The 15,119-nt window shown below is 44.7% G+C and overlaps 1 protein-coding gene across 1 annotated transcript in view; it reads right to left on the reverse strand.

Annotated features, from left to right (window-relative positions):
- IBTK (inhibitor of Bruton tyrosine kinase) overlaps positions 1–15,119 on the reverse strand; it is a 732,550-nt gene that overhangs the window by 412,307 nt on the left and 305,124 nt on the right. The window contains exons 16-17 of the mRNA XM_086926550.1: positions 3,857–3,939; positions 3,743–3,780 (exon numbers count right to left, since the gene is read on the reverse strand). Of these exons, the coding sequence (XP_086782676.1) occupies positions 3,743–3,780; positions 3,857–3,939 (121 nt within the window). The remainder of the gene's footprint in view (positions 1–3,742; positions 3,781–3,856; positions 3,940–15,119) is intronic.

The raw sequence follows: 15,119 nt of genomic DNA on the forward strand, positions 1-15,119 counted from the left end.
GTGAGAAGATATGGATACTTGAGTAGGTTCTTATGAAGTTATAGAGAGAGCTCCAATTGTGTTGTGTACCATGGTTGACAAGCTCATGTGGGTGCGATCAGAATCAAAGTAATTGAAGTCTGTCAGAGTTTCCTGACCACAGAAGGTATTAGTGGGAGAGAAGGAAAAGCTTACGCAAATATCCCTGACAAGTTCAGCCACAGAGCATATAAAGTTTTATATAGCGCAAATAACATCCCAAAGGATATCAGAGTGCTTTACAAAAGGATGGAAGGAAGGTAATAAATGCAGTAACAACATCAGGTACGAGTAGAAACAAGAATAATTGCTTAATTGCACTACAAATGGGTCAAAGGAGAGTAATACAATAAACAGGTAAATATCGAACTACAGGGGGGAAATATTATGCGGTAAAGAAGAGCAATACCCAATGATGGTCAAGTGGTTGTAGGGGCAATGGCTTTGCGCAGGTGAGTCTAGCCACATTAAGGTAGGAATTTCTTCATTCAGAATCTTTTGACTTCCAGTTTGAAGTCAGTCGTTGAGGAGATTCTGCTTACTTCCGTTGGCAGAGAGTTCCAAATGTTTGGAGCGGCGCCAGAGAAGGCTCAGTGCCAAGTTCTCTTATTGTTAAAGATTGGAAGATTCAGGAGGAAAGTGTTAGCGCTTTTTGAGGCTCTACCCCCACAGGATAATTCAAGCTCTTGCGCAAGATACCTGGAGGTTTTGAAGTAAAGGGGTTTGTGTGCCAGAACCGCAATCTTAAACTGGATTTGAGCTTCGAAGGGCAACCATTTGAGAGATTTTAGGACTGGGGATATATGCACATTTCGTTTGGTACCTGCAACAAGTCTAGCCGCAGCGTTCAGCAATGTCCTTCTGTTGTGGGTGTGGCTGTCTGGATGTGAAGCTTTGGCATTTAGCATTTTGCTTTGTTGCAAAGAGGTCTAATTGAAGGTGTTCCCCACCTTTGGAGAATGATTGTAATAACGTACTTTGTATCTCCTAATCGAACCTGCTGGTGTGTTCTGCTGAGTTGGTCCACAATTGTGTTCTTCTCCCCTAGTATGTATCGTGCTGGGAGGCGATATGACTGTTGGTCCATTTCCATGTGTTTATGTGCCAATGAGGATAACTGTGTAGAATGAGTTTCCCCTTGTTTCTGTATGTAATACTGTGGAAGGGGAGCGCCTCTCACCTCGACAGGGTGGCGCCCACGTAGAGAGTCCATGGCCGCTGACCCCGTCCCTCCAGCGTCCCTGATGACCAGAACTCCTCCTCTCTTTTTCCCTACAGGAAACGGAACAACCAGCAGGGTCGCGCAACGAACCGGAGGCGATCTCCTGTAACCCCGGAAGTCCCGCCCCCATCACCGGCCCGACACACAGAAAAGCCGACGACGAAGAGAGGAGAGCGTTCGAGGCGGCGGACTCGTGGCAGGAGACAGCTTGCGGAGAACCTGTGACGGAGAGCAGAAGGATTGAGAGCGGAAACAAGGAAGAGGAGGACGCCTGGACCAAAGATTGGTGGAGTCCTCAGGAGGTTGCTGGAGAGCGGCCGCAACTCGCCGGAGAGTTGCGGCGGGGCACGTGAGTACACTGTTATCTTTTCTCCGTGTCTCCCTGTAGATAAGTGTAAAGTAGTTGCAAATGGATACTCCCCCCCCCCCACTGAGATATCACCTCTTCACTGTATATATTTATTCTAGACGTGTCACTACACCTGGTCCTTTGTACTATAGCCGCTACACACTTCCTTCACCTCACCACGCTCTTCCCCCTCCCCCTCTCTGTTTTCCCTTCTTTGAGCCCTACCGTACCGTCCTCGCCCTCACGTTCTCTTTGGCCCTATCACACCCCGGGTGTTGGTGACAGTACTCCAACAGTCCAGAAGCCGAAAAGGACTAACTGCCCTGTTCTCTCTCATTCCCCCTCCGAGGCAAAACCGGATCCAGTCCAGAGAGCAGAAGCCCACCCGAAGACCCTCAACCCCGGACAGCTAGCCCAGCTGAGAGCAACCCTGTCCAGCCTACACTCCGGAAACCAGACTTCAAGACCTCCCACTTGCACCTTTGTTAAACATCCTTGTGTCTGCCCTTGTACAGAGCAATAAAAACAGCTGCAATAGCGCAATACATCCGGCCTCCACGCCTGTTATTCCAGTCCGCCACCACCCCTAGTCCACAAATATATTGCAATTATATTGTCTGTGCTTTTAAGGACACTTTGAGAACCATTGCAATGGCTAGTAGTCCATCATGCTGATGAGTAGCAACTGTTGTTGTGTGACAATATTCTCATCTTTTCTCTGCTATGAGGCTTGGTGATGGCGTTGGCCTGAACCTGCAGGCTGTGGCACATCATGGCGGGGCAGTGGTGATGGTGAGTATATTATCTTCTTTGCACAGAGGGTTGTAGTACTCCTGATACGTGGTCTCGTCTTGGTCTTCGGTCCAGAGTCTGTGATCAGCTTCGATGACTTGGGCTGTACCCGAGCTTGTTCTTCTCCAGGAGATATAATGGACACAGTGTAGTGTGGGCTGGCGATTACCATCCCACCTCCTGTCTGAGTGCTGGCCTTGCTATCCATGTCACTGTCATAGCTGAACTCTGCCTCTGCTTAGTGCTCCATAGTATGTGAGAGGTGTCAATCTCACTGTGTCAGAAGAGTCTTTATTTCTGAACAATGCACAGGCGGCACCCTGTTCTTCTTTGAACACCAGAGTGTGGCAAAAGTTACAAACATTGTGTGTGTCGGAGTGTGCGGACTGAGCCCAGCACCGAGGGCACAGTCTGAAAAGTTCTTTCTTTGTCTCCATCGTCTGGAGATTTCCCCGTGTGGAAGACGATTCGGATTGGTATTGTTTTTCCATAGGTCGTATGGTGTCAAATTCTGAACTACTTCTACATAGTCTGTACGAGACAGTTTGCGGCAAAAAGCTTTCTAAGGAACAAAGCATTCAACATGCGCAATGCCTCGACGGTGAGGAGAAACAACACACAACCACAATCGTAAAACTTCCTCGATAAAAACAGCTTGCAAAATGCAGGCCCAATGCTAGATGGCAAGAGTAAGCATAGCATGTGTATCAGCAGCCAACACATGCTACGTATATGAAATTCTAGTTAGCTTTGTTTCTAACACCTTTACATACAAAAACAACACACCATTAAATTAGTTTTAATTACAATTTAAAACAGAAAACAACACTAACATTTGAAAGTTATGGTTTGCTCCACAATGCATAACTCTCACAACAGCCATGCAACCAACAACACACATACCAAACACAATGTTTGTAGGCACCTAGCATATAATACAAACACCTAAAAAAAATCTTCATCAATAACATATACTCAAAGCAACAAATACTATAATAAAATGGAATGAGCATTAAGAAGGGCTGCATAATTGGCTGCATAATTGGCAGAGTCTTTTTAAGATATTTTAGTTTAAGGGCACTGTACTGCATCTATCAATCAACATTCCAAGAAATAATCCTTACAAATTGCTGAATTATCGAACAAGGAGCACTTACTCTAAAATGCGGGAAACCAGAACAAAACACATTTTCCATATGCTAACTGAACTAATATGCTAAGTGTTTGTACCAGTTACATTTTTTTATATATAAGCTCAAACAAAAGAGGCTATTCCTCTAGATCAGTCTGATAGTTGTTAGTTCCATGATAAATTCGACATTCACTATGGGTTCCACATTGTTTCCTGACAATTTATTTACCTCGATCCACGTGCTGCTCAACATGCTGTGGAAGTACTCTACAATGAAACAAAAGGTATATGTTAGTTAATGCAAAGACAGCATACCCTTCAAATCCAATTTAAAAATACATACCAAGTCTTGCACAGAGGACACACTTGTGGCACTGGAACGCCTTTCCATCTTGTGAATTAAGGGTGATATCGCAGAGAAACGCACTATAGCAAAAAGTGGCAAAAGACAATTTAATTACTATTTAGATGGTGCACACACTGCTACCAGTAATCATAAACATTACAGCACCTTCTCATTTCATTGTCCGCATGATCATACTGAATCAAATCTACACATTTTCTCATTTCCATCGGGAAGGACTGAACCCCCATGTTATCCTTATGGACCATCACCCAGATCTGCAAAACCATTTTCAAGCTGCAAATCCAGTGAATTGCATACTGTAAAAAAGACCTGTGTGCTTTTGGGGGAAGCTATGTAAGAGACATTCTTGCAATGTTGAAATAATCAAGGCTGATGCTGCTACTGCATTTATATTAATTTTAAATTTCTTATTGCTTAATCATGCAATGTCATTTCCATTGTTTGTAAAGTACAGATAATCCTTTAATAATAATGTGGGTGGTCACAAGGGAGCCTTTTTTATGTAAAACGATTTCGGCAACATTGATTGGTTTGTTAGTTCAGTCCTTTGTTAGTTCAGTCCTTTGATACCACCTTATTTTATGTCTTACAGATTCTTTTGTGCTTTGAAACTATAAAATGTGCCTTTTCTGGGATGTATACCAGACTTTCCTTAGACATGCTTGAGTGCCAAATCTTTTGCTGGTTTCTACAAAGACAGACTCTGCGATTTATTATTCCATTTATGACCAGATTGACTGTTTGCTGATTTACCTGTTTCCCTTGATGTACGAACCGAGTAGATTTATGCTTGGTCATTACCGAACTTTATTGTGATTATGGATAATTCTCTAACATTATGCTCTCTCACAATAAGCTTTTTTTTTACATTATTGAATTATATGAATCAGATTAACATGCAGCCTTCTGGAATGATTCTTAGTGTTTTATTAAACCTTCATGGTTTTGACTTTGGATATTGTCCTGCAAAGGTTTTCTTGATCCCTCATCCTTTGGGACTCCTACTGCCCCAATTCTGTGTATCGACCTTTTGAACTTATTGGTGCAAAGCGCCAAGAGTGTCATAAGAATATCTTGGTAAGGCATCTTTCATTTGTTCTGGAAGTTGGACGACAGCTGAGGCGCAAAGGGAATTTAATATTCTTCTTTGTCCACTACTTCTTCCTTAGTGTGGTCCTTTTTTGATGTACCTTTAAACAGGGTGGCCCTTCCTGATTGGGAATAGTACACATCTACGGTTTTACTGGGACTGGTACATGTCCATGGTTTCACTGTTACTATCAACTTAAAAAGGTGCCAACTGATTTGCAAAGGTGAATCTGAAACAAACAGAACTGCTTCTCTTTCAGAATCGTGTACTCAGTGCACCCAGGGAAGCAAACAGTGGTCTAGCACTGCATGCACCCTTCAGCATCTTTCCAAATGGCAAACATAAGTATATGTTTTTTAAACATAACCAGTTATTTTATGGAACACAGGATGCTCTAGAAGAAGGTTTCCATTTTGGCAATGCAAATATAGGGATGTAGGACTAATGATCCTGGCAGGCCACTAGCCCTGCACTGGTAACTAATGACAGGGCAGCTCAAATACTGTTACTTGCCTATTGAATATTCACTAAGCAGGCCATTCTGTGAATGGTATTTTGTGATGCAACCTATCAGTACCTGTGTTGCTTCGCTGGATAACAAGTTGCAAACGCGTTGATCCGCAATTTGCACCCATTATCTGTGATTGATCTGTTTGTATATCTCAAACTATATTCCTTTTCGTAGTTAGCTCCATTTCTGTAGTGTGAAGAGCAAGAAGTAGTATATGAAAATGATAATAGAAAAAAACTGTGGAAGGCAAAGAAGAAATGGTTTCACGGAATTTGTAATGCGATACTGTCAAGACCAAAGTGAAGCTGCAATCCAGTATAAAGCAAGAACATAAGTTTAACCTGTATCCATTACTGTATTACAAGGCCACTCAAAATCCATGGCTTGACGTGCATTGGGGAAAATATATTTACATTTTCCGGCCTAATCTCTCTGCTACAGAATGTTTGTACTATATATTCTGTCCACTCTAACACATACAGCTGTCTGAATGTCTGGAACATACCCAACAGTAGGGCAACAGCGGACTATACTCAGAGGCCAGGTGCTAATCCAGGCTGGTGGGAAATAGCTTGGATATTGCTGGATATATGTGATGTAACAGAATGAATAACACATTTCATGTGGCGGTGTGTTGGACCTGTACCTGGACGATGATACAGTCTATTAACTTTATTTAAGTCATATGAGCTAGACATGCACACTACTTGCCTGGTTTTGAGTAAATCAGTGCCTTGCATTGCCAAACCTATTTGTAGAAGAGCAGACACAGATTTTTATTTCTGAGTGCATTCCACTCTGGGGTGAGCAGCCTTGCTCATTCTACGTTCATTTCCTGGAGGGTTTGACATCCATTTTAGGACTTAATATGTCCATTGTCCTCAGTCCTAACCACCATTTTGGGTATGTAAAGTTTCCCCAGTGTAGATGCAGAAGACAAGTACCCAAGATGATCTAATAGGAGCATTTCCCCAACGGTCAAAAAAAGAGAAGGTACAAACAGAGCAACAGGGTAAGGACTGCACAGTCCACAGCACTAGGTCCAACTGCTACATTTCCACACTAAAAATTCCAAGAATACACCCGCTTTCCAATTACTACTCAAAACAATTCAGCAGCCACACCACTATGCATATAACACATTTGCTCTTTACAAACCAAAATCCATGTGCCTCTACATTGATACAACCCATGCTTCGACTCCCTGCCAATAGACCTACATTCAAAAAGCGTAAGACAATTCTACTAAATTAATGTATGGCAACCTGTGGGTTTTATATCCACTAGAAACTAGAGCCACATCAGCAGATTGAGAACTGTCAGGTTTTATCCCCATGTTCAGACACCAACTGCCTTCTCAACACTAAAATCATAAAATCTTACATCATCTATCACCCTTTGCCTATCACAATTCTCAACAATAAATCCGAAAAATGCAACTCTATTTAAGATTCAGACTATGCCATTTTCCACTATGACTGCTTAACACAACACTTTCACCACCTTAATGGGACGGGGCAATCTAGATATCCCTTTATGATCACCTCATATGAATCTACCAACCACATTGGACCACGCAACCTTTGTTCACTGGTCGCACTACCCTTGCAAATCATATAATCAGACTATGCCATTTTCCACTATGACTGCTTAACACAACACTTTCACCACCTTAATGGGACGGGGCAATTTAGATATCCCTTTATGATCACCTCATATGAATCTACCAACCACATTGGACCACGCAATCTTTGTTCACTGGTCGCACTACCCTTGCAAATCATATAATCTCTCATCTTTACCTAACATTACTCTACTCCATCAACTCAACTGTTTGCTTCCACTAGAACTTCTCACACAACACCGCTAGGACAACCCCCAAGGATACAACTCAGAAGCAGCTAATCTGCCTCTTAGTATCTCCAATGCAGTTCGTCAAGTTAAAGAGAATGGCTTTGACCTGAAGCTAAAAAAGTAGATTGGAGTGAGGTACACTGCACAAATTAGACTTTATAGACAACTTAATGTCCTACTTTAGGCACAGTTTTTAAGTTCTACTTGTCCACTGTCCTCGGGATGCAACAAAGCAATTGTCTTACAAACTCTGAATTTTTCTAAAATAAATTAGCCAACATTTTTTTAAATATATTCCAAAGTAATCACATATCTTAAAACTTCCCCTAAAATTTGATTACTATTTCATATTTCATTTAGCAACCAGTTTAGTCTCTGGTCTGTTGCAGTAGAAGTCAAACGAAACAAGAGTATAGTAGATTTGCCTGTAGAACATGTGACTTCCACACCGGGCTAGAAATGTCAGAAAGGCATATTTTTACCGGGCCTCCCCAATGCGAAAACACAGAGGGCTTTATCAAGCTGGCACTTTCTAGTACGGAATTGGTTTGCTTACTCATCAATGCTGGCTCTTTGGTGAAAAATAATACCAAATTACAAATTTACTCAGTCTCATTACCCAGGTTGTGATTTTATAACAAACTTGGGCCCGGGAATATTACGGTTCTGATTTAGCAGTGCCTGCCCCTCAAGGATATTCCCTCTTTAGGCAGAATTACCTGAATATATCTATCAAGGTTCTTGTGGTGGTCTTCCGAAATAATTTTCAAAGTATTATTGTACCTTTTACTTCTCCACTTTCCAGGGCTTTCCATTGCATATAAAAATTCATGATACTCTCACTTTTTCAGGACTGTTTATATATTGTCCTTCTGGTCCAAGGGCAAACTTCACTTTGTCGCTAGGCACTCTTTGAGAACCTCTTTAGCTTAAGCTGAATTTTACGATTGTGAGCAATTTAAATTTGCATCTTGAAGGACCTTCTAGTAGGGATATTTATTTATTTTTGATATTTATTGGCTTTTGTAAAGCGCTGCTATCGATCCGGAGGGAGCATCTTGGCGCTGAGCACACAGCAGATCTACTATGGGTAGCATGAATCAGATGGCTGCGAGAACTGAGGAGTCCGATTGAGAATAAATCCAGGTCTTCAGGGATTTCCTGAAGAGGCTTTCTGAGGGGGCATGCCTAAGATTGGGGGGGAGGCGGTTCCATGCCTTAGCAGCAAGAAATGAAAAGGTCTTTCCGCCCTTGGTTTTTAATTTTATTCGAGGTTCAGAGATGAAATTAGCGCCTGATGACCTCAAGCAGCGGGTTGGAATGTAACGCTGAAAGCGCTTGATCAGATAGGATGGGCCCGTACACTTGTTGGCTTTGAAGACAGTGACTAAAAGCTTGAACAAGATTCTCTTATGGAGGGGCAGCCAATGTAGTGTGTTAAGGGCTGCAGAGGCCGAATACCTGCGGGGGAGTTTCAGGACGAGCCTAGCCGCTGCGTGTTGTACACTTTGTAATTTTTTAAGAGAGGACTTCTTAATGCCTGCTAGAAGGCCGTTACAGTAATCCAGCCGGGAAAGAATGAGCGCAACCGCGACTGATTTCCTGGCTGAAATAGGCAAAAAATTAAAGAATTTCTTTAATTGCCTGATTAGGCTGAAACAGCGCCCGGCGGTAATACGCACATGCTCATCGAAGCTGAGGGAAGCGTCGAATTGAACTCCCAGATTGCGGGCTGAAACAACCGCGCTTGGTGGTGCTTCGGAGTTATGAGGCCACCACTCTTTAGGGGAAAAGAGTGTACCTTTACCGAGGGGTATTATTTCGGTTTTGGCGCTGTTGCATTTTAGATGATTCAGATTAAGCCAGGAAAAGACTTCTGACAGGCAATTTTGAAATCTGATGGCAGCATCTGGGAGTCTTTTGTCGATAGTGACGACGAGCTGAGTGTCGTCGGCGTAGGATGTCACAAGAATCCCATGTGACTCAATCAACGTGAGGAGGGGGGCCATGTATACATTAAAAAAGAGAGGGCTCAGGATTGAACCCTGGGGCACACCTGAGATGGTGGAACGTTCGCCAGAAAGATAAGGGCCTAAGGAAACCGTTTGAGAGCGGTTGGACAGAAATGAAATTATCCAAGCAAGCGCGGAGCCCGAGACACCAATCCCACGCATTCTATTGATAAGAATAGCATGTGAGATGGTGTCGAAGGCCGCGGTTAAGTCGAGCAGGATGAGGACAGCCTGCCTGCCCTCATCCTGCAAGAACTTGATGGTGTCTGATAACTCAATCAGGGCGGTTTCTGTAGAATGGCCAGGGCGGAAGCCGGATTGCTGTGGGTGCAGGATGCGTTTTTTTTCCACAAAGTGTTTTAGTTCCTCATGGACTAATTGCTCGGTGATTTTGCCTAGCGCTGGGAGAAGGGAAATTGGGCGCATATTAGACAAATCAGTAGGGGATTTATTTTGCTTTTTCATAAGTGGCTTGACTATGGCCTTCTTCCAGTCAGTGGGAACAATACCGGAGTAGAGAGATTGGTTCACAATAGCATTGATCAGAGGGTTGCCGGCCTCGATGAGGTGGTGTAAGATGACTGGGGGGCAAGAGTCCGTAGGGGCACCTGATTTACAGGCAAGAATAGCTTTTTGCGTTTGCTGAAGGGAAACTGCTGTGAATTGATTTAGTAGGGGAGTAGTTGTATCGGGTTCTTGGGTTGGAGGGGATAGGGAGGGGAAGTCCTTATGGATATTGTTAATTTTCTCCTCAAAGAAATCAGCGATTTGGTCGCAGAGAGTTTGTGAGGGGGGAATTTCAAGTGCCAGAGCCTTGGGGTGAGTGAAGGATTTTACGATATTGAAAATCGTTTGTTGTTTCTGTTTAGCTGAGTCTATTGCTAGAGTGAAGAATGCCGTTTTTGCCTTTTTTATATTGGAAAGGTATTGTTTTCTCTGAAGGATGTATAAGGATCTGGCAGTAGGGTCGTAGGTTTTTCTCTATTTTCTCTCCATAAGCCTACACTTAAGGTGGCAGTCAGTGAGGGCTGGAGTATACCAGGGGGCATTGGGCTTCTTTTTACCTCGAACTGGTTTTTGAGTGGCAGATATTGAATTGGCAGAGACCATTTTGTCAATCCACTGATGAAAATTTATGGAGTCTAGTGAAGCATCACCCATAATGGGAGGGGGGGGGGGACAGCCGGTTGGGGGTTGAGTTTGATGCACTCAGCTACCTTTTTCCAATTAACGGGAAAAGAGGTGTGAGAGTGTTTAGTAGGGGGAGGGAGCAGGGTTTTGGTTTTAATGGAAAAAGGAATGAGACAGTGATCTGTCCATATTTGTGGTAAGGGAGGAGAAACATCTAAAGAGGCCAGGTTTGTGCAAATGCCGTCCAGGGTGTGCCCGGCACAATGCGTGGGAAGGGAGACTAATTGGGAGAGCCCAAAAATCTTGAGGGAGTGGCGGAAATTAAGAGTGTATGGGTCAGTACAGGATTCCAAATGAAGATTGAGATCCCCTAGGAGGGTGAAGGAGGGGTAGTGGGTGAGGAGGGCTGCCAGAGTCTCATCAAGGGAGTCCAAGAATGAAGTGGCATTTCCAGGGGGGCGGTAGACAAGTCCTCCGGAGAAAGCGGAGGAAGAGCTAATTTGTATAACAAACCCCAGGGATTCACAATCCTTAAAGGCGGCCAGATCGAATGTATGGCACTTGATTGATTTCTTTACGATGATGGCCAGCACGCCTCCCCGACCAGTGGGTCTGTCCTGCCTGAAGATGGTGAAATCAGGAGGGAGGGCGGTTGCAAGATCAGGGTTGGAAGCATCATGCAACCAGGATTCGGTGATGAATAGGGCATCAAGATCGGCTGATACAATAAGGTCATGGATGTCTTGTCCGTGACATGCTAAGGATCTGGCGTTAATGAGGCCACTATTGAAAGAAGTTGTCTCAAGGCGAGTAGGAGGGGAAAGGGGAGGAATAGGGCTGACGGAACAAGAGGATGACCAACCACATGAATGACAGAAAAAAGGGCCCCTGAGGTGGTCTGAAAAGGAGTAAACATGACAAGAAGGACTAGGTAAGGTAGGACGCATTGAAAGCAATGCAGAAGAATCGTACCTGAGGACTGGGAGTGTGGGAGCAGCATGGCCCACGCCCAGCGCGATCCTGGCGCGGACGGGCGCAGACGGGCTTGGCTTAGGCGCGGCTTCGGCACGCAACCGGCGCGCCCGCTGCGCCAGCCCGCTGCGCCGTCTGGCCGGTCTGCACATGATATAGGGAGAAAAGGGGGCGGGAGTATGGCGCGACTAGAGCGCTCTCCCTGCCACCCTCAAGATGGCGCCCACCGTCGTCGATAATCGGCAAGGCGGCAGTGCCGAAAATGGGCTTGTGAAATGTGTCAGCGGTGTTAGAGTGCCTAGTAAATATTTCCCCTTAACTCTGGTAAGCCCCCAGGAATGACACAGGGATTAAAAACAATTTGCATACAAAACGTTCCAGTGCAATTTTAAAAAACAGAGAATGCGCTTTTTCAATTAACAACTTGCAGAGATTCACAACGCAGCTCGCAGCCCCAGTTGCCTCACCGGGGAGAGCTACTGTAGGGCACCGAGCGCGGGGAAGAGGCGGATTAAGTATTCCAGGGGGGCGGGAGTATGGCGCGACTAGAGCGCTCTCCCTGCCTCCCTCAAGATGGCGCCCACCGTCGTCGATAATCGGCAAGGCGGCAGTGCCGAAAATGGGCTTGTGAAATGTGTCAGCGGTGTTAGAGTGCCTAGTAAATATTTCCCCTTAACTCTGGTAAGCCCCCAGGTATGACACAGGGATTAAAAACAATTTGCATACAAAACGTTCCAATGCAATTTTAAAAAACAGAGAATGCGCTTTTTCAATTAACAACTTGCAGAGATTCACAACGCAGCTCGCAGCCCCAGTTGCCTCACCGGGGAGAGCTACTGTAGGGCACCGAGCGCGGGGAAGAGGCGGATTGAGTATTCCAGGGGGGCGGGAGTATGGCGCGACTAGAGCGCTCTCCCTGCCTCCCTCAAGATGGCGCCCACCGTCGTCGATAATCGGCAAGGCGGCAGTGCCGAAAATGGGCTTGTGAAATGGGTCAGCGGTGTTAGAGTGCCTAGTAAATATTTCCCCTTAACTCTGGTAAGCCCCCAGGTATGACACAGGGATTAAAAACAATTTGCATACAAAACGTTCCAGTGCAATTTTAAAAAACAGAGAATGCGCTTTTTCAATTAACAACTTGCAGAGATTCACAACGCAGCTCGCAGCCCCAGTTGCCTCACCGGGGAGAGCTACTGTAGGGCACCGAGCGCGGGGAAGAGGCGGATTAAGTATTCCAGGGGGGCGGGAGTATGGCGCGACTAGAGCGCTCTCCCTGCCTCCCTCAAGATGGCGCCCACCGTCGTCGATAATCGGCAAGGCGGCAGTGCCGAAAATGGGCTTGTGAAATGTGTCAGCGGTGTTAGAGTGCCTAGTAAATATTTCCCCTTAACTCTGGTAAGCCCCCAGGTATGACACAGGGATTAAAAACAATTTGCATACAAAACGTTCCAGTGCAATTTTAAAAAACAGAGAATGCGCTTTTTCAATTAACAACTTGCAGAGATTCACAACGCAGCTCGCAGCCCCAGTTGCCTCACCGGGGAGAGCTACTGTAGGGCACCGAGCGCGGGGAAGAGGTGGATTAAGTATTCCAGGGGGGCGGGAGTATGGCGCGACTAGAGCGCTCTCCCTGCCTCCCTCAAGATGGCGCCCACCGTCGTCGATAATCGGCAAGGCGGCAGTGCCGAAAATGGGCTTGTGAAATGTGTCAGCGGTGTTAGAGTGCCTAGTAAATATTTCCTCTTAACTCTGGTAAGCCCCCAGGTATGACACAGGGATTAAAAACAATTTGCATACAAAACGTTCCAGTGCAATTTTAAAAAACAGAGAATGCGCTTTTTCAATTAACAACTTGCAGAGATTCACAACGCAGCTCGCAGCCCCAGTTGCCTCACCGGGGAGAGCTACTGTAGGGCACCGAGCGCGGGGAAGAGGCGGATTAAGTATTCCAGGGGGGCAGGAGTATGGCGCGACTAGAGCGCTCTCCCTGCCTCCCTCAAGATGGCGCCCACCGTCGTCGATAATCGGCAAGGCGGCAGTGCCGAAAATGGGCTTGTGAAATGTGTCAGCGGTGTTAGAGTGCCTAGTAAATATTTCCCCTTAACTCTGGTAAGCCGCCAGGTATGACACAGGGATTAAAAACAATTTGCATACAAAACGTTCCAGTGCAATTTTAAAAAACAGAGAATGCGCTTTTTCAATTAACAACTTGCAGAGATTCACAACGCAGCTCGCAGCCCCAGTTGCCTCACCGGGGAGAGCTACTGTAGGGATATCGCCTCGCTTAGCGTGGTGAGTTTTGATTTTTTACGAATTGTGAATACTCCGACTCATGCAGCTGGTCGTAATCTTGATGGTATTTTTTACAAATAATCCACACCTTCAATGGTGGAAGTTCTTCCGCTCAGTTGGTCTGGTCATTGGGCAGTATGTTTTCTTTTTAAACTGCCTGTAATAGCAGACTACAGCAGAGTCACATGCTTAATGATAAGATTAATGCCTGGAAGAACGACTCAGTTAATAAGGGCAAGATCTCCCACACTTTTACAGGATGTCGACCAGGCTGCGGCACAGTACTCAGAGTTGCTCAGCAATACTCTGGATAGCATTGCACCTTTAAGAATTGCAAACCACCAAAGGAATAACCCCAAAGCTCCCTAGTTTTCGCACAATCTTAGGCTTTTGAAACAAAAACACAGCCGATGGTAAGAACGTAAATGACGGTTAAGCTATGATTCTCATGAAAAAGCAAAATACAGAGTACAAATGGGCTATTTTTGAAAACAATCTAAATACTGTACCTCTAAAATCAATAATCATCATAATTCATTTTTGAGTCTTGTTGTTTCCCAAGGGTGTGAAAAGAAAGGAAAACACTACTTACCAGTATGCATCTGTTCTTGGCATGTAGAGCTGTAGAGTTGTATACTTTAGCATAGATCGTCATCTGGTGTTGGGCTCAGATGTTTGCACTTTGTTTTGGTCTAAGAAGTCTTTGTATTCACAGGATAGGTGACTCCTCCTTATGGTGATAGTGCGCATGGGCATCAACTCCATCTTTAGATTGTTTTTTGCCATAAAGGGTGATAATGGAGTTAGTAAGAGAATAGAAAAGGATGTCCATGTGATGTATCTATATAAGATAATACTGCAACAGATAAAGGTACCCGGGGAGGTGGAGGGGCATATACAGCTCTACATGCCAAGAACAGATGCATACTGGTAAGTAGCATTTTCCGTTCAAGGCATCTGAGCTGTAAATTGTATACTTTAGCATAGACTATAAAGCAGTTTCCCTCCCTAGTGATGGCAACCTGTATCCGTTGCAGTAGTTTGAAAAAGTGTTCTTAATACAGCCTGGCTCACAGTAGCTTGTTGCTTTGCTTGCACGTCTACACAATAGTGTTTAGTGAAAGTATGCAGTGTAGACCAAGTTGCTGCTTTGCAGATGTCATCTTTGGGAATGTTCTGTAAGAATGCCATAGAAGACCCTAGTTTGCGTGTGGAATGAGCTCTAGGGGGAATAATTAACGTCTGTTTAGCTTTGAGATAGCATATTTGGATGCATTTAACAATCCATCTTGCAATTCCTGTTTTTGAAATAGGATTGCCTTTGTGAGGTGGGGAGAAAGCTACACAAAGTTGTTTTGTTTTTCTAAAACGTTGAGT

This window comes from Lissotriton vulgaris, chromosome 6, assembly GCF_964263255.1.
Source record: "Lissotriton vulgaris chromosome 6, aLisVul1.2, whole genome shotgun sequence".
NCBI classification, from domain to species: domain Eukaryota; kingdom Metazoa; phylum Chordata; class Amphibia; order Caudata; family Salamandridae; genus Lissotriton; species Lissotriton vulgaris.